At 38.1% G+C, this 21,115-nt stretch overlaps 1 protein-coding gene across 10 annotated transcripts in view; it reads right to left on the minus strand.

The window, feature by feature from the left end:
• The window catches only part of MRPL1 (mitochondrial ribosomal protein L1), a 155,576-nt gene that overhangs the window by 56,934 nt on the left and 77,527 nt on the right, over positions 1–21,115 (minus strand). For all 10 annotated transcript variants that reach the window (XM_064285674.1, XM_064285675.1, XM_064285676.1 and 7 more), the window contains 3 exons: positions 5,674–5,932; positions 2,594–2,677; positions 1,458–1,529 (listed from right to left, as the gene is read on the minus strand). In XM_064285674.1, coding sequence (XP_064141744.1) covers positions 1,458–1,529; positions 2,594–2,677; positions 5,674–5,932 — 415 coding nt within the window. The remainder of the gene's footprint in view (positions 1–1,457; positions 1,530–2,593; positions 2,678–5,673; positions 5,933–21,115) is intronic.

The raw sequence follows: 21,115 nt of genomic DNA on the forward strand, positions 1-21,115 counted from the left end.
AGTAGCTATTTAAATTCCGTTGTGACTATGACATCCTACAAGGTACTCTTGTGCTTCTAGGAAGAGATTACATAGAAAACAGCATACAAATTTAATAAGAATGGCTAGTTCTCTGACCCCAGTAGACCAAGCTCTATTCTCAAATTTCCAAGCACTTGTAGTACTGTTTTTTAATAATTAAAATAATTTTTATAATTTTTAAAAATTAAAATTAATGATACATCAGAAAGAACTAGGTACCACTCTCTGGCTTTGGCCTAGAATTTGTATTAAAGCACAGTTTCTTCCATTTTCCACTAGTTCTGCTCCCAAAAATCAATCAGTTCTAGACACTCTCCTTAAAAATCCAGGATTTCCACCAAATGTCAAATGCCACTATGATGGAAAAACATCAAACTACAAGCACTGCTGTACATCCCAAAGAAAATCCCCAGTCAGAACTTCCGCAAATGAGGATCTAGATATGAGATAAAGAATAAATTTTCATGTCATTTTTTTCTGATCTAAATATATATATAAACCAAACCAAAACCTTTGCCATCAAGTCAATTCCGACTCATAGTGACCCTACAGGACACGGCAGAACTGCCCCACAAGGTTTCCAAGGCTGTAATCTTTACAAAAGCAGGCTGCCACATCTTTCTCCTGTGGAACAGATGGTGGATTTGAAATACCAACATTTCGGTTAGCAGCTGAGTGCTTAACCACTGTGCCACCAGGGCCCCTAAATATATATTCTATTATCTAAATTATTACATTTAGAAGAGGAGCTTTAGGAGAATGTCAAGGAAAACCTTTTGTATTTCAGAAACAACCCCCAAAATTCACCAGACATGTCCCTTCCTTCTACTTCTTTAAGAAGAAAAAAAAAAAAGGTAGCTTTTGTTTTCAAGCAGGGTCCATGAGCTGTGTTATTTTCTAAAAGCAGGCTATACAATCACTTGTCACTACCATGCCGTGCCTGTGCCACTTTGAATTGACTAGGGAGTAAAAATTAAGAGTAACCAAAAGTACCAGATTATAACGGCCAGATTTTGTAATCTGCTAAGTGAATCACACTTCTCATTCCATGAAATCAAAACAAATATTTGATCTTTGAAACACCAAGATACCATGTGTTTTGGATTCCAATTTAAATCCTCCATTCAAAACCACAGAGTCATGCTGTCCTTTCTAATCTACCCACTAAATTCTCATAGACATTAAGCAAACAGCAAGGGGAAAAAAAACACAATGTAAATCAAGCATAATTAATACCAGATTGTCTAGATATTTTTTCTTACCTTGATTTTGAGACCCAAGAGAGTAAGAAAATTTTCCCTGTTCTACAAAGTTCTATTAACCATTTTATAAAAAGATATGGGTATAGTGGTTACGTTCTACACGTAGTAAATCAATGGATGTCAAAGACTACAGAACAATCTCTGTAACTGATGAACATGAAAACAATACTGTACCTTCTCAATCAGACTAGTTCCTCCTGCAAACGCAGCTCCATTTTCTTCTGCTATTTTAGTCTCCAATGCATTCTACCAAAATACAATAATTTGAATACTAATCCTTAACATTAAAAAACTCAGTTTGCTTTCAAGTATTCTGTCAGAAATATCGCAAAATTAAAATTGTGAGTTGTTATTTTTAATAGAAAATGCATCAATTTTCAATTAAGTGCATCAGTGATATTACCAACATCTTTAGCTTATAAAGTGACTGAAGTATTTCCTGACTGACATAAGGGGAAATACATCAAAATAGCATGCTAGGAACCTACCAGTGGTTCCACCTAAGTCTCCAGTACTATCAATACATCACCTTCCAAAAGGAAGAGACTAAGACATATTTAGCTCTGTTAACTTAAATACAGACATTTTATCAAATCAACAAAGAAAAAAATATAATTTAATAAGAAATGATAGAACCAAATTCAGTCAAGTGTTTGAAAAATTCAGAAAGAAAACAAACAATACTAGTTATTTCCTTTCCATATGTTCCATTTATGCCATTTGGTTTTACTGTGAAAATCGAATACTCCTTAATCACCAAAGTTTTGTAATGTTCTAACAACCACATTCCCCACTTTTCTGGGAAGAAAGTAAAGAATTTCTTCTTTGAAAGTGAGGCGTATACTCTTACAATGCCTCAAGTTTGAGCTTTAGATGGGGATGAATTAAACCACTTTACAAATTTATAAACACTTTATAAACAAATGTCTGACAATTTTCAAAGGACTATATTTTTATTATTATTTTTTTTTATATTACTATACTTGTTATATATTTGACTTCCCAGGACAAATATTTTTTTTAATTGTGGCTTCAGTGTCTTCACAGCACTAAATAGTCCCATTGCTTTAAAACAATCCTATTGTTTTTATTGTTTGAGGAAGAGAGTGAATAGAAGACAGGAGCTAGTAGCATAAATTCTATATTTCTCTTCAGTTTCTTGTGAGAAACAATGTGGTGAACTAATGATGAAACTAGCTTAGCAATATTTTTCTCTAATTCTACTTATTCAGTTATCTTAATCATTGATTAATGTGATAGGCTAAAAAAAAAAAAGGAGAGAATATAAAAAGTTGACAAAGTTTACTCACCCCTGTGAATACAGCAACTTTATTGATTTCTGAAGTGAATGGGTATGGAAGACTAAGAACACTGGCAAATGGCTCCACTTTTTTCTAAACATACAAGAGGGGAAATAATGAAAAGTTCGTCTCTTCTCTAATTCACATATTTTATAAAACCAGAACCGACACTGAATTATAAATACAGAAACTGTTGAACTGGCAAATGTTTTGTTGTGTATATTTCACCACAATTAAAAAAAAAAAAACTGGCATATTTGATTTTTAGGCTTTTAATTCTACGATACGTCCTCCCATTATTCCAAAACTATTCACTGATTACAACTAAAATCACAAGATATTATATTTCTTTTGTAAGAAACCATAATGAAAATCTAAATCTTTCTACCCATCTTCATACTCCCATGGCGCTTGGCCTTTATCTGTCTTACCTCATTCATCACAGTCTCTCATATATAAAGAGATGTGTTGACATAGCCATACCTCCTCTGCCACCTAGCATAAGTGATTTTCATGTGACAGATGTCTAAAAATTGTTTGCTGCCTTGAATTAAATTAAAAAATACATCCAGTTTTCTGACACCATCAAAGAGGGCACCAGCTGGGCATACTGAAAAATAAACATGCAGCTAATCTGCTCAGTAGTAGGTGACCCTTAACCTCCATCCTTGGATGCAAATACTCAGGTGGTATAAACCATAAGCAGAAGACAGAAGAGGCTTTCAGGCTTGGGACTCTAATAGTGTCTATTCTGAAACACCCTGGACCACTACTGCTTCCAGATACATCTGGGAAGTCAATTTGAAAATCCAAAATAAACAATAGCATGCATTTGAGGCACCCTAATACAGGAGCCCTGGTGGCGCAGTAGTTAAGAGCTTGGGTGCTAACCAAAAGGTCGCCAATTCAAATCCACCAGCCGCTCCCTGAATTTCCTACGGGGCAGTTCTACCGTGTCCTGTAGGGTTACTGTGAGTCAGAATCAACTCGAAGGCAATGGGTTTGGTTTTTGGATTTAATAAAGGTAAAGATTCTACAGGGCCTTAGTGCTATTCTGCTCAGTCATTTGGCCAAGGACCTGCCCAGGCCTGAGGCTCAGATCTCTTAGGGAGATTTTATTTAAAAACAGATTCTATACCTACAGTTTTAGTGAAGCTTTAAGGTCTAGAAGAAAAATAAAAGGGGATCTACCCCTAATTAAAACTGATTGAAACATTATGTTTTTAAGAAAAACTTTATTCTGAGTAGAGAACTCCTAAGGATTTCTTTTCAGACAAGATGGCACAAATTCTTAAGCACATTTTATATCAGCCATGCAACTCAGTTTTACTGACTGGCATTCCTTTGGCATTAACATGTCACAACTGGCTTCAGTAAATTTTTCAATGGCAAGCAATCCCAATAATAGCATTCCCTGGGGAATCCTGGCTTGTTGTACAAGCACTCTATAAAGGAGGAAAAATACCTTAGAAAGGCAACAATGTTATTAGTTTACAAGTAGATTCCATTTATGAAATGAAGCTTGTCATCCTAACAAGAGTTCCTTATGAACTACAAATTTTGAAAATAAAAGAATTAACAGTGACACTATGTTATAAAATAAACATTGTAACATGGCTGGTAGAAACTCTTTCTACTTGATAAGAACTAAGAAATGAGACAGACTTTGGTTCAAATGTTAACTCTAACCAACTACTGTCTGACCTTGAGAAAATTATTTTACTTTTTGTGTCTCAGCCTCTTCTGAGGTTACAGGATTAAATGAGAAAATGCATGTAAAGCATTTAGCATTGTGACAGGTATATAGAAAGTTTACAACAAATGTCCGTTGTTGTTATTCAGCATTTATTAAGTCCTGTACCTCTCATTTAATCCTCTATACAACCATATGAACTCAGCATATTATCTCCGTTTAGAGATGAGAAAGGAGCCCTGGTGGCGCAATGGTTAAGCACTTGGCTGCTTCCCGTCAACAATGTTGTTACTGTGTGCCATCAAATTGATTCTGACTCATAGCTACCCTACAGGGCAGAGCAGAACTGCCCCGTAGGGTTTCCTAGGCTGAAATCTTTACAGGAGCAGACTGGCAGGTTCAAACTGCTAACATTTTGGTTAGCAGCTAAGCACTTCAACCACTTTACCACCATGCTTCCTTCTATAAAGGTTACAGCCTAGGAAACTCTGTGGGGGCAGTTCTACTCCGTCACATAGTGTTGCTGAGTCAGAATTGACTCCATGGCACCAACAACAACAGAGATGAGAAAACTCATCTTTGATGCCTTAAGTCAAGGAGCAAGTAAGTGGTGAAGACAGGACTCAAGCCTGAGTAATGTGACTACAGAGCCCATGCTCTTAAGTGCTATACTGTGCTGCCTCCTACTAGATGCTCTATTACAGTTGTTGTTATTGAGGTTGTTAAATCGTACTCAAAACATGTACCATCTAGTTTGAAAAAAAAAAAAAAAAAGACATCCTCAGAATAAAAATTAAAATATTTCTAAAAAAAAAATTACATTTCTTAAATTGAGAACCTTACAAATCTAGTACTGTAATAGATTTCAAAGCCAATCTAGTGTTTTCCTCTACTTTTAAAGGAAAACTCTTACATGGAACTCATATACATAAACAAATAAAACAGACAGGGTCTAGCTGAAGCAAGAGTGAGGGGCTTGGAATCTCACCCATCCAAACAGAGTCTCAACCCAGAACTCCAAAAAAACCTATCTAAAAGCCACTGAGCTAATCCAAGGCCCTCATTTCAAAGAGGGACATGACACTCAGGCAGCTTAAGGAACTCCCCAAAGTTATAGTAATATCTCAGTTAATTTCAACACTACTTGTGTTGCAATTTATACCAGCAATTCTTCAGGAGAAAGGAGGTACGTATTCAGCAACTCTCCAGAGTAAATATTCAACACTATATTTCATATTAGGAATATTAAAAAACAAACATATTTTTCAGAACAATAAGTACAGAAAGAGACTGAGATATTCTAATAATCATTAAGGGAGGAAAGAATTAAAAAAAAATTAAGAAACATGAATTCTACAGCCATTGCTCACATACGAACTTATCTGAGTTTACACACCTTCTTCTGCAGTGACATATCCAGCGTCAAATCAAGATAAACACCTTGCTTTGGATAAGTGAAGTCCAGAATTTGGTATTTCTTAAGTAGGTGAACAGCTTTCTCCACCTCGTATATCTGTCTTGGATATAAGCGTCGTAAATAGACATCATCTTCAGGCTCGCCCTCCATATAGGTATATGACTTTATTTTTTCTATCTCATCTTTTTTTTCATCTGATGCTTTTTCTTTGGGGCTTTTTTTTGTTTTCTTTGCAGGCCTTAAAAAACAAAAACAAAAACTTAACAACAAAAAAGACAAATATCCCAATAAAAAATGGGTAAAGAACTTGAACATTTTCCAAAGAAGATATAGAAATGGCCAATAATCACTTGAAAAAAATGCTTAACATCATTAGTCACTAGGGAAACGCAAATGAAAACTACAATGAGATACCACCTCACAGCGCTAGGATAGCTAATATCAAAAAAACTGAAAATAACAAGTGCTGGTGAGAATGTGGAGAAATTAGAGGCCTCCTCCATTGCTGGTGGGACTGTAAAATGAAGCAGCTGCTGTGGAAAACAGTTCGGTGGTTCTTCAAAAAGTTAAACATAGATTTACCATATAACCCAGCAATTTCACTTCTAGAAATATACCCAAAAGATTGAAAGCAGGGACTTAAATAATTGTACGCCAACGTTCACTGCTGCATTATTCACAATAGCCAATAGGTGGTAACAACCCAAGCACCCACCAACAGATGAATCCATAAACAAAATATGCAACATACATACAATATGTATGAATATTAGAGGACATAAAGAGAAATGATATTCTGATACATGGATGAACCTTGAAAACATTATGCTAAGGAAAATAAGTCAGGCACAAAAGAACAAATATTATATGATCCCACTTACATGAAGTATCTAGAATAAGCAAATGCATAAGCAAAAGTAGATTAGTGGCTACCAGGCGCTGGGAGGAAGAAACAATGGGGAGTTACTGCTTAACGGGCACTGAATTTCTGTTTAGGGTGATGAAAAAGTTTTAGAAAAGGAGAGTGGTGATGGTTACACAACATTGTAAATATAATTAACTTCACTGAATTGCACACTTTAAAATGGTTCAAATGGACAATTTGTTATATATATTTTACCGCAAAATTTTAAAAAGGATAAGATTAAAATCTGTTGTCTCAATATGTATTCCAAGAGACTTAAAATTAAAAAATAAGCAAATATATGTAACAGGAAAAATTAACAAAATATAAATTTTAATTCAAAAGCACAGGTTGCTTTACAATTTTTCTAGTTTGACAAATACAAAATCAACATTTGTGCTATCTGCAGTTGATACAAAGTTGAATGAGACATAAACCCTACTCTGCAGAAACTTACAGTGAAGTAGAGGAACACAGACATGCAGAGATAGAAACCCTGGTGGCGCAGTGGTTAAGTGCTACGGCCGCTAACCAAAGGGTTGGCAGTTTGGATCCCCCAGGCACTCCTTGGAAACTCTACGGGGCAGTTCTACTCTGTCCTACAGGGTTGCTATGAGTGAGAATCGACTCAACGGCACTGGGTTTGGTTTTTTTTTCTTTTTTTGCTATGGTAAGTACTATGTGGGTATTATCAGAGCCTTAGGGAAACGGCACTTAACCCGGCCTACCAGATTGGGGAGGGGGGGAATGCGGAGTGACTACTATAGAGAGGGTTTTTTGGGAGGATGATAAACTGTTCTAAAATTGATTGTTTGCACAACTCCGTGAATATACTAAAAGCCACCGAATTGTACATTTAAAATGGATGAACTGTATCTTGGTAAAGCTGTTATTTAAAAAAAAAAGGTTAGCCAGGCCAAGAAAGGAAAAAACGATAAAATATTGACACAGGAAATAACACAGTGTATAAGGGGAGCTATTTTAAGTTCTGGATGACTAGGGCTGGGGTTGGCAAACTTTTTCTGTAAAGAACCAGAGAGTAAATATTTCAGGATTTGTCTCTGTCACAACTACTCAACTCTAAAAACAGCAACAGTGCAATATATAAATGAGTAAGTGTAGCTATATTCCAATAAAACTTTATTTATGAATACTGAAATTTAAATTTCATAACTTTCATGTGTACAAAATATTCTTGTTTTTATTTTTTCAACCACTTAAAAATGTAAAAATCATTCTTAGCTCATGAACCACACAAAAACAGGCCATAGCTCGCTCACTCCTGGGAAAAGAGAAGGCAGGAAATGGGAAGACGAGGCTGGAGAATCTAAATCACAGATGGCCTCCTCTACAGCAATGAGAAGCCACTGAACGGGAGTAATGTTTGTATTTCAGGTAGAGTATTTTGACTGCAGTGTAAAGGATGGATTTGAAGGAAGCAAAATTTCAGTCGATTAAGAGACAACTACCTCCCTTTCTTCCCAAGGAGAGATGAGAATCTGAATCTCAACAGTGATGAAAATCAGGCTAGAGAAGAGATGACAGATTAGGGAAATATTTAACCAGGAACCAGTTGCTGCAGAGTCAACTTTTGACTCATGGCGACCCCAAGTATGTCAGAGTCAAACACTGAAGTTAGGGAAAGCGGAAAGAGAAGACTCTAGAATACTTTTTTAGGTTTCTGGCTTAGCAGACTAGGCATAAAGCAGTGTCATCAACAAAAGACCAAAAATAAAGCAAAACAGGTTTCTGGCGAGGGAGGTAGTCACACAGATGAGTTCAGTCTGGGGCAGGGTTTGAACATGTGTCAGATTGCATCATTGACTCAATTCTTTACTTCCTCTCCATTCAAGTCTATTTGCTAGGTGACTTTGCAGCTCCTCTCACTAAAGAGATGGAGTACATTTTCCTGACCCTTGATTTGGTCATGTGACGGAATAAAGCAAAAGTGACAGCATCCCAGTTTTGTGCCTAGGCCATAAAACATGCCTAGGTCATGTTTCCATTTACATGTTTCCATTTCTGTCATTTTCATAAGAAGAACATGCCTGGGCTAGCCCAAAAGTAGGAAGATGAGAGACTTGTGGAACAGAGCCACAGAGCCCCACGCTAGATTAGACAATGCTCAGCTGACCTGCACTCACTGATGCAGATGCCTGAGTAAGCCCAGCCAAGGTCATCAGAGACACCCACCCAAACCCAGCCTAGCAAGTGATCCACAGATGCATGGTTAATGATAAATAATTGGTGTGGGATAGTTTGTTACATGGCAGAAATTAACAAGGTGCTTACAAAATATCTATGAAAATATGTACAAAAGGTACTGCAGATTAAGAGTTTGAAGCGTAGAAGAAAAGACAGAACTAGTGGTGCTTTATTTTCTCAACATTAATTCAAATCATACCTAGGATCTCATAACAATAACATTTTTAAATTAGTAAAATAGCATTCTGGAAAGAGGTTTCAGTTCTGTGATAAACAGAATAAAGGCCCTCCACCCCAAAGATGTCCATATCCTAATCTCCAGAATCTGTGAATATTTTACCTTACATGGCAAAAAGGACTTTGCAGATGTAATTAAGGTTAAAGGCCCTGAGAGGGGAGATTATAATGGATTATCTAGGAGGGCCCAATATAATCACATGAGCCATTAAAAACAGAGAACTGCAGCTGGGTCTGACAGAGAATGGGCAGAGGAAATTCAACTGTGAAAGGACCTCAACTTGCCATTGCTAGCTCTGAAGATGAAAAAGTAGGAGGCCATAAACCAAGGAAAGTGAGTGATCTCTTGAAGGTGGGAATAGCTGGGAAACAGATTTTCACCTAGAGTCTCCAAAAAAGAATGAAGCCCAGCAAACGCCTTGATTTTAGCTCTGTGAAACCCGTGTCAGACTTCTGACCTACAGAACTGTTAGATAATAAATTTGAGTTGCTTTAAGCCACAAAGTTTGTGGAAATTTGTTATGGCAGTAGTAGACAACTAATACAGGAGCCTATAAAATTTCTGTGAAAGAAATGGATGACAGTAAAAAAATTAAGTTTTTTAAAAAAGGACCTCTTAAATCAATCCAACATACAATTCCATTCATACTTTTAGGACTCAATAAATGCTTATTACCACCACTAATAATAGTATCCTCCCAGCTAATGAGCAATTCCACAGAATAGCAGATAATGACAATGTTCATTTTTAATGGGATGCAGGTGTCCTTCTGGATGGGCCATAGCAAGTCTGAGCAGGTGCCCAAGTGGATGGATGCCACACATCTCAATAGATACCTTGGAAGTATTCCATAAAATCCTGAAACCTTCAAAACTTGAGAAAGCACACTGTAATTTTATATTTAGGAAAAAGAGCAGTGAGGTCAAAAGAAGATGAAGCCTAGACAGCCTGCTTTAGAATAAACTCTCTCATCTAAAATAAACAAAGTGAATGAACGTTCTAGCGGTAGCCTCCAGGTTTACTTTTATACTGATGTCATCACTAAATTTTCAACCACAGAAGAACCTATCTATTTAATGTGCAATAATTATGAAATTCCCCACGGCTGAAATAGGAATTTCTTAAATTAGCAAGTATTTTCAAAACACAATAAATGTCTGATGGATAAAGAAACTGACCTGTGTTTATAAAAACATATTTATACTTTGGAACTTGTTTCAGAAAATATGTGAGGTGGCTCAGTGAAAAAAAAATTTTTTATTGTACTTAGATGGTTTACAGAACCAACTAGCTTCTCACTAAACGATTAGTACACATATTGTTTTGTGACATTAGTTGCCAACCCCACGACATGTCAACACTCTCCCCTTCTAGTAAAAAAAAAAAGCATAGATTTAAAAAAAAAAAAAAATTTTTTTTTTTTATAGATAACATCACTAAAATACAGATCAACCTCAGTAAAACACTTCCTTTAAAAAAAAAAACCTACATTGGAAGACACTCCCTCCCAACCCTGGTGGAGTAGTGGTTAAGAGTTCAGCTGCTAACCAAAAGGTAAGCAGTTCAAATCCACCAGGTGCTCCCTGGAAACCCCATGGGGCAGTTCCACTCCATCCCATAGGATCGCTGAGTCAGAATCCACTTGACAGCAACTGCAACAGGTTTGTTTTGTTTTGTTTTTTAACCTGTGAATATGACCTTATTTGGATAAAGGGTCTTTGCAAATGTAATCAAGTTAAGATGAGGTCACAGTCCCTGGAGAAGGACATCATGCTTGGTAAAATAGAGGGTCAGCAAAAAAGACGGCCCTCAACGAGATGGATTGACACAGCAGCTGCAACAATAGGCTCAAGAATAACAACAATTTTGAGGATGGCACAGGACCAGTAAGCGTTTCATTCTGTTGTGCATAGGGTCATAATGAGTAGGAACCAACTCGACAGAGCCTAATAACAACAACAGAAAGGTTTTTGAGAAGGTGGGGAGAAACACCTGGCATTCTGAGCCAAAGAAAACATAATTTAGATGCAGCTACCTGGGTCACTAAACTATACAGTAATAATTATACACACATGAGAAATAAGAAACTATTCTCACATAGTAACTTTCTCCCTATCTCATCTGCCTCCTAATTCCATCATTTAAAAGGAAACAATAATTCCATGGTCATACAAATAAGAACAACTCAGTGCTATAATAAAGCTTACTTCAAAACATTTTGGTATCGCTGAAAACAAAAATAAAACATTACTTAAAATAACAAAAACCTTTGAGCGTCTGTGACTCCAGACAGACCCATCAAAGTCCTTACAGAACTGAAGAACATTTTACATTAAGTAATTTGTGGGAGATGGGGAGGGTGGGATACCAACTGTCTCAAACTAAGCTGAACTAAACAGAAAATGCCTAGAGTGTGTAATTTTTTTTTTTTTTTTAATGTCATGTCTCATCTGACCCTCCTTGTCTTAGTCGTCTAGTGGATGGCTTTAACAAAGACAAATTTATTTTCTCACACTCTAGTGGGCTAGAAGTCCAAATTCAGGGCAGCAGCTCCAGGGGAAGGCTTTCTCTCTCTGTTGGTGCTAGAGAAAAGGCCTTCTCATCCCTCTTCCCCTGGACTGGGAGCTTCTCCGTGCAGGAACCCCAGGTCCAAAGGACACGCTCTGCTCCTGGTGCTGCTTTCTTGGTGGCATGAGGTCCCACACTCTCTGCTTGCTTCCCTTTCCTTTTATTTCTTGTAAGATAAAAGGTGGTGCAGGCCACACCCCAGTGAAACCCCCTTTACATTGGATCAGGGATGTGACCTGAGCAAGGGTGTTACATCCCTCCCTAATCCTCTTTAACCACAGGCAGAGATTATGATTTATAACACAGGAAAATCACAAAATGGAGGACAACCACACAATACTGGGAATCATGGCCTAACCAAGTTGACACAAATTTGGGGGGGACAAAATTCAACCCATTACACTCCTGAAAAGTCATAATTTTCTTTTTTTAATTTTCTTGTGACTTGGGTGAAAGTTTACAGCACAAATTAACTTCTCATTCAAAATTTCATACATTGTTTTGTAACATTGGTTACAACCCCCACAATGTGTCAGCACTCTTTACCTTTCCCTTTACACTCCAGGTTCCCAGTGTCCATTCTTCCAGTTTTTCTGTCCCTTCCTGTCTTCTTGTGTTTACTTCTGGACAGGTGTTGCCCACTTGGTCTCCTATACTTGACTGAACAACTCACAGGTTTTGTTTGTTTTATAGGCTTGTCTAATCTTTTGGCTGAAAATGGGCTTTGGGATTGGCTTCAGTTCTGAGCTACCAGAGTTTCTGGGGGCCATTGTCTGGAGGTTCCTGTCAGACCAGTAAGTCTAGTCTTTTGTCCTGGATTTGAATTCTGTTCTACATTTTTCTCCTATTCTGTCTGAGACTCTTTATTGTGATTCCTGTCAGACCAGTCAGTGATGGTCACTAGGCACCATATAGTTCTTCTGGGCTCAGGATGATGGAGGCTGTCATTTCTGTGGTCCATTAGTCCTCTGGACTAATACTTTCCTTGTGTCTTTGGTTTTCTTCATTCGCCCTTGCTCCAGATGGGATGGGACCAATAGATGTACCTTACATGGCTGATTACAAGCTTTTAAGACCCCAGATGCTACTCACCAAAGTAGGATATAGAACATGTTCTTTATAAACTTATTTTATGCCATTTGGCTCAGATGGCCCCTGAGACCATGATCCCCAGCCCTCAGCCTCAGTAACTCAATCCCTCAAGGTGTTTGGACGTGTCTAAGAAGCTTCTGTGACTTTGCCTTGGTCAAACTGTGCTGATTTCCCTATATGGTCTGTTTTTTTCCCTTCACCAAAATTAACACTTGTCTACTATCTACTGAATTCCTCTCCCGAACCCATCCCTGCGCATAACCATCAAAGATTGTTTGTTTCTGTATGTAAACCTTTGCCTGGGTTTTTATAAGGGTGGTCTCACTACAAAAACCCAATAACTGACTTATTTCACTCAGCATAATGCCCTCCAGATTCATCCATTTTATGAGATGTTTCACAGATTCATCATTGTTCTTTATTGTTGCGTAGTATTCCATCATGTGTATGTACCATAGTTTGTTTATCCATTCATTTGTTGATGGGCACTTAGGTTGTTTCCATCTTTTTGCTATCGTGAATAATGCTGCAATGAACATGGCGTGCATATGTCTAGCCGAGTGACATCTCTTATTTCTCTAGGATATATTCTTAGGAGTGGGACTGCTGGATCATATGGTATTTCTATTTCTAGCTTTTCCAGGAGCCTCCATATTATTTTTCATAGTGATTGTACTATTTTTTCATTACCACTAGCAGTGCATAAGACTTCCAATCTCCCCACAACCTCTCCAACATCTGTTATTTTCTGTTTCTTTTTTTTTCAGTGCCAGTAATGTCAGAGTGAGCCGGTACACCACTGCAGTTTTGATCTGCATTTCTCTAAAGACTAATGAGTGCAAGCATTTCCTTGTATGTCTGTTAGCAGGCTGAATGTCTTCCTTGGTGATATGTCTGTTCATATCCTCTGCATATTTTTTTTACTGGATTGTTTGTCTTTTTCCTGTTGAGGAGTTGAAGTGTTCCACAGATTTTAGAGATAAGACCTTTGTCAGATATGCCATAGCCAAAAAAAAATTCCCAGTCTGTAGTTTCTCTTTTTATTCTTTTGGTGAAGTTTTTTGATGAACATAAATGTTTAATTTTTAGGAGTTCTCAGTTATCTAGTTTCTCTTCTGGTGTTTGTACACTGTTAGTTGCGGTTTGTATTATATTTTTGCCATGTATAAGGGCCCCTAGCAATGTCCCTGTTTTCTTCCATGATCTTTATCATTTTAGATTTCATATTTAGGTCTATGATTCATTTTGAGTTACTTTTTGTGTGTGGTGTAAGGTATAGGTCCTGTTTCTTTTTTTTACAGATGGACATCCATCAGACGGACCTTCATTTGCTGATGTGGAACAACTCAAAATGAGAAGAAATAGCTGCATTCATTAACAATCAGAATGTGGAATGTATGAAGTATGAATCCAGGAAAAGTGGAAATAGTCACAAATGAAATGGAATGCATAAATATCGATATCCTAGGCATTAATGAGCTGAAATGGACTGGTATTGGCCATTTTGAATCAGACAATCATATGATCTACTATGCTGGTAATGACAGCTTAAAGAGGAATGCCATTGCATACATTGTCAAAAACAACATTTCAAGATCTATCCTGAAGTACAACGCTGTCGGTGATAGGATAATAGTCATATACCACAAGGAAGACCAATCAGTACGACTAGTGTTCAAATTTACGCGTCAACTACAAAGGCCAAAGATGGAGAAATTGAAGATTTTTACCAACTTCTGCAGTCTGAAATTGATCAAACATGCAATCAGGATGCATTGATAATTACTGATGGTTGGAATGCAAAAGTTAGAAACAAAGAAGAAAGACTGGTAGGTGAAAAATATGGCCTTGGTGAAACAAACGAAGCCAGAGATGGCATGACTGAATTTTGCAAGACCAATGACTTCTTCATTGCAAATACATTTTGTCAACAACATAGATGGCAACTATAAACATGGACCTTGCCAGATGGAATGCAAAGGAATCAAATCGACTACATCTGTGGAAAGAGACAATGGAAAAGTTCAGTATCATCAGTTAGTACAAGGCCAGGGACTGACTGCAGAACAGACCATCAACTGCTCATACGCAGGTTCAAACTGAAGCTGAAGAAAATTAGAACTGGTTCACAAGAGCCAAAGTACAACCTTGCGTATATTCCACCTGAATTTACAGACCACCTCAAGAACAGATGTGATGCACTGAAGGCTAATGATCAAAGACCACACAAGTCGTAGAATGACATCACAGACATCATACATGAAGAAAGCAAAAGGTCATTAAAAAGACAGGAAAAAAGACCAAAGTCGACATCAGAAGACACTCTGAAACTTGCTCTTGAAAATAGATAGCTAAAGCGAAAGGAAGATACTATGAAGTAAAAGAGCTGAACAAAAGATTTTAAAGGGCAGCTCCAGAAAACAAAGTAAAGTGTTGTAATGACATCTGCACAGACCTGGATACAGAAAACCAAAAGGGAAGAACATGCTTGGCATTTCCCAATCTGAAAGAACTGAGAAAAAAATTCAAACCTCAAGTTGCAGTACTGAAGGATTCTGTGGGGAAAATATAATGTTCTTCCTTGCCTTTTATAGTTGATTTTGCCTTAAAGTCTATTTTATCTGAGATTAGTACTACAACTCCTGCTCTGTTTTGGTTACTGTTTACTTGATATGTTTTTCTCCATGCTTTCGTTTTTACTGTGTTTATGTCTTTGTGTCTAAGTTGTGTCTCTTGTAGACAGCATAGCGATGGGCCATACTTCTTCATCGATTCTGCCACTCACTGTCTCTTTACAGATGCATTTAAGCCATTTACATTCAGTGTGATTATCGATAGGAATGAGTTTCTTGCTTTCATATTATTGTGCTTTTTTTTGTGGTGCTGGTTTTTTGTTGTTGTTCCTCTTGATTTCTTGTGCTGAGTTCCTTTTATTTGTGGGGTTTCTTTCATTATTTTAGATTTTGTGTTTACTGTGTCTTTGTTTTTCTTCTTTTTTATTTTAATAAGTAGGCTTGTTAACTTCATGCTTACCTTAAAATTTACCCTTATCTTACTAAGTTTGAGCCAGTCTTTCATTACTTGATATTGCCATGACTTCCTCTCCATTTGAAAGTTCCATACCTACACTGTTTATTCCCTCTTCTATTGTTTTGTGTTGTCATTTACCAAATGACATCTGTTTCCCTGTTTAATACTTTTAGTTGTGTTTTATTATTGAGAGTTCTTTACCTAGTTGGTATCTGGCTGATGCTGTCCTGTGTCCTATAGTCTGATTATTGTCTGATGTTGGTTCTCTAACTGAAGGACTTCCTTTAATATTTCTTGTAACTCTGGCTTGATTTTTGCAAATTTCCTTAATTTCTGTTTATCTGCAAATTTCCTAATTTTGCCACCATATTTGAGAGAGAGTTTTGCAGGATATATTATTCTTGGTTGGTAGCTTTTTTCTTTCAAGGTTTTATATACATCATCCCATTGCCTTCTTGCCTGCATAGTTTCTGCTGAGTAATCAGAACTTAGTCTTATTGTTTCCACTTTGTAAGTGACTTTTCATTTTTCTCAAGCTGCTCTCAGGATTCGTTTCTGCTTTTGGTGAGTGTGATTATATGTCCTGGTGCTGAGTTACTTTTGTTTGTGGATTTTCTTTTCTTTCATTATTTTAGATTTTGTGTTTACTGTGTCTTTATGTTTTTATTTTTTATTTTGATATTTTGATTTTTTATTTGACACTTTAACTTTGTGATTACCTTGAAATTTACCCTTATCTGACTAAGTTTGAGCCAGTCTTTCATTTGAGGTATATTCTATATGGAGTCTGTTGAGCTTCTTGGTTGGCCAGTGTCATGGATTGAATTGTGTCCCCCTAAAATATGTCAACTTGGTTAGGCCATGTTCCTCAGTATTGTGTGGTTGTTCACCATTTTGTTATCTGATGTGATTTTCCTATGTGGTGTAAATCCCACCTCTACAATGTTAATAAGTCAGAATTAGAGGCAGTTATGTTAATAAGGCAGGACTCTTTTGAGATACAAAAGAGAGAAGGGAGCAGAGAGTCATGGAGATCTTACACCATAGAGAAAGCAGCACCGGGAGCACAGCATGTCCTTTGGACCTGGGTCCCTGCACCTCAGAATCTCCTAGACAAGAGGAAGATTGATGACAAGGACCTTCCTCCTGAGTCTACAGAAAGAAAGCCTTCCCCGGGAGCTGATGCCCTAAATTTGGACTTCCAGCCTACTAGACTGTGAGAGAATAAATTTCTCTTTGTTAAAGCCACCCACTTGTGGTATTTCTATTATAGCAGCACTAGACAACTAAGATAGTTTCTCATCTTCTGTGATATTTGGGAAGTTCTCTGTCAGCACATCTTCAACAATCTTCTCTGTGTTTTACATATTCTCCCGTTGTTCTCGAACTCCAATCACATACGAATTTTTACTCTTGATTGTCTCACATGATACTTAGGTTTTTTTGCACTTTTTTTCATTCTTTTCTGATATTTCCTCAAAGTGGCATCCATCGATTTATCTTCAATCTCACTGATTCTGTCTTCCATTGTTTCATATTTGCTCCTAAAACCTTCTATTGAGTTGTCCATTTCTGAAATTCGTTTATCTCTTGGATTTCTATTTGCTGTTTTTGTATAATTTCCAATTGTTTATTTTCATGTTTTGTTCTTGTATTATTTTCCTGAAGTCTTCTGTTTCTTTGTCTGTTTTCCTTGATTTGGGCTATGTTTTCGTTGGTTTTGTCTGTGTTTTCCATGATTTTGCCTATTTTTTCCTTGGTTTTGTCTGTGTTTTCCTTGATCTCTTTGCTATCTCTTGGTGAGTAGTAAATGTTAGTTTTTAATTCCATATCAGGTATTTCCACTGACATTTCTTCTACCCAAAGATTATCCGATTCTTTATTTTCGTCAATTTCTGGAGCCATCTTGTCCTGCTTTTTCATATGTTTTGATATTGTCTGCTGTCTACAAGATATTAAGGTATTATTTTCTTTATTTATGGTTTGTATATTCATTTGTTTCATCCTGCTTTTCTGTTTTGTTTTCATACGTCAGGGCAGGAAGACCAGGCATACTCTGCTGCTTGCTCGTCTATGGACATGCTAGCTCTCACCATGTCTGAGTGAGGGCAGCAGCAGGCAGGGTGAGCCGGTTTCACTGTACAGTGGTTTGGTTAGGTGGCTGAGGGCAGACTGGGCAGGCTATCTGCCTCTTGATGTTGGTCCAGAGGTTGGGAGTGTTCACAGCACCTCAACAGATGGGCAGGGGTGTCAGACAGGAAGTGGTATGTCTCGCTTCCCACTGTTCAGTAGCTGACTGAGTGGTGGAGGTGGGGTAGTGTGGGCTCAGTGCAGCAGTGGGCCTGAGCACCGGGAATGCTCTAGACTCAGCATGCATCTCTGGCCAGCGGGAAGGGGGATAGGTAGCATATGGAGCTAGGTGTTGGGGGGGGAGAAGAGAAAGAGTAAAAAGGGTAGACAGTGGGTGGAGGCGGGGCAGACCTGGGCGCTAACAATAAGGCAGGGAGTGGCATACAGGGCAAAAGGGTAAAGGGTGGAAAAGTGTGTTTTCTCTGGTTACCAGGTGCTCTGTCTCCTGTTGGAAGGTGTGAAGTTGCTTTCCCATACTCCCTGTCCAGGGTCATTGCTGGCTGTGTTCCAAGATGACAATGCTGTGCTATGTTAGCGTGCAGGGAACCTTCACTCTGTATAGTTCCTCGTTCTCTGTTTTCCATCAGTTTCATCTTCCATTCAGTTTTTGATCTAGTTCTTTACTGATTCATTTGATGCTTAGCATTCCAGGATTGACCTCTGCTTTTGTTTTACATAGTTTTTCAGGTTTTTGCTGTAGAGGGACAGCGTTGTGTATCTGCCTAGAGCACCATGTTGGTTCTGCCTGCTAGGGCATGTCATTTTTAATGGAATGGAAATGTCTACAACTCTTATTTCTCTGTGTAATCATACAGAGAAACTCAGTAACATCTCTGATGCTGGTTTATCTTTTAATCTAAATTCAGAGCTTCTGCTTAGGATGTAAAAGCTGGAAAGTACATTAACAATAAAGAGCCAGATAAAATCATAACTTTTCTTGAGAGCTGAACTTGCAAGACAACCAAGTACCTGAAATCAAGGGAGGGTCTACCCCTCTCCTGTGGACTCTACCCTGCCCCCACACACCCTGCCAGGACTATGTCATCAGGCACAAAGCACAATAGGAAGGTAAGGGGGGTAAGAAAAAATCAGCTGAAATTTAAGGGGTAGCATGACACTATGAACACCCTGGGAGTCCCAGACACAAAGGAAGTTCAAACTCACTCCTGGGCTCTTTTTCAGAGCTCCATCAAGTATACAGAAAAGAATGGGAGCAGGACAGGGGACTAGGGAGCCTCATATGGGTACAGGAAAGCAAGGAAGCCCTGCCTCTGTGCCCAGGCCCTTCTCTCAAATGGAGCAAAAGCCAAAAGTCACAAGGGCAGCAAACCCTTTCACCCTCCAGGGGACAAATAAACATTCATGGTGGCTGAAGGTAAGACAGAAGATAACAAACAAAAGCCATCCTCTACCCCTGGGCCCTATGTCCTATACCAATATCATAGGGGAAGGGACAGGAAACACTCCCACACAAACATGTAACACATACATGCCATTGGGTGAAAGGGACAGGAATGCTACAGAAACTCCATCCCCAAGCTCCAGCCACACAGGACCTATCTAAGACTAAGACTGAACCTGTACAATAGAGAATCCCTCCTGCCACCCATCACAGCCCCTTTAAGCACTGAGTAATAAACAACATACTACTGCTAGGGGAGAAGCAAGAATATGGCAGGATCCCCCCTCTGAGGCACAGCTGCACAAGAAAGGCAGAAAACTGAGGATGGAACAAGAACACTGAGAAAAACCCTCCATCAACCCAGCCCCTACCCTAAGCACAAGGTAAACAACAACAACAAAAAAAATTCAAACCAGTTGCTGTCAAGTAGATTCCAACTCATAGCTACCCTCTGTGTGTCAGAGCTGAGCTGTGCTCCTTAGGGATTTTAATGGCTGATTTTTCAGAAGTAGATCTCCAGGCCCTTCTTTTGAGGTACCTCAGAGTGAACTACTAGCATACTAGAGCTAACCATAGCAACAACCGAACCAAAACTTATCTCAGTTCCTGGCTAGAGAGACTCAATACCTTTTACTGATGGCCTTGTAGAAAACAAACAAAAAAAACCAAACTTATTTTCGTCGAGTCGATTCTGACTCATAGCAACCCTATAGGACAGAGCAGAGCTGCCTCATAGGGGTTCCAAGGCTGTAATCTTTACAGAAACAGATTGCCACATCTTTCTCCCATGCAGCGGCTGGTAGGTTCAAACCATCGACCTTTCAGTTAGCAGCTGAGCAATTAACCACTGTGCCACCAGAGCGAAGAGGCCACTTCTAGGAGTAAATACTATTTACTTCAGTCTCTACTACTCTACACAAGATGTCCACCATTCAGTAAAAAATTATGAAACACACACACACAAAAATATAAGAAAAATAACCTGTTGTCAAGAGAGAAACAAAACCATATTCAGAGATGACCCAGTGGCCTTTTTGAAATCAGGGTCTGCAGTACAGAAGGTGTATGTCTGCATCTACAGGGGGTGGGAGGGGAGACATTCAGAACTCCAGAGACAAGTAAGCACATGCCCTTCCACCCCAGTCTCAGATCCTGACAAAAAAAATAAGTCATGAAAAAGCTATTTTTTAGTATATTATAGACAGTACATTAAAAATTAAAACTACAACTAAAATCATGAAAACCATGATTCCCATCAAGCTACTAAAAAACTCATTGTCACGCATGAAAAATATCTTACAATTTTTCTAGTGTTTTTTTAAGTATGCGTATTTCTTATGCTACAGGTTTCAAGTGAGTGAAAACTGTTTTTAAAATTGTACTGGAGTAGAGTGTAAATAAGACATAAAATGTAAAATTTCTATAGGATAAAAGAAAACATTCAAAGATAAAATATTTTCAAAAGAATATTCCTAACAAACAAATACTTCCACAAAGCATAAAGAAAAAGACAAACAGCACAATAGGAAAACAGGCAAAGGATATAAATTAGAACTACACTGAAGAAACACAAATAAGGACTGATGATATCCAGGGTTGTTAAGAATGTGGAAAACTGGGCACTCTGACTTACTGCTGAGTGGGGATGTAAATTGGTATAACCAATATTCCTCCAACTTCTCAACAACAAAAAGAATCCAGGTACTGTACACACTCAGAAGGAGCCTCCTTTCTAGTTACATTCCTGCCACCTCTCTATTTATCCTATATTCAAGCCATATCAAACTATATTACATCCATATCACTTTCGTGTCTCTGCACTACTGAAATACCTTTCTCCCAATTCCGCTGC

Source organism: Loxodonta africana, chromosome 5, assembly GCF_030014295.1.
Source record: "Loxodonta africana isolate mLoxAfr1 chromosome 5, mLoxAfr1.hap2, whole genome shotgun sequence".
Taxonomy (NCBI): domain Eukaryota; kingdom Metazoa; phylum Chordata; class Mammalia; order Proboscidea; family Elephantidae; genus Loxodonta; species Loxodonta africana.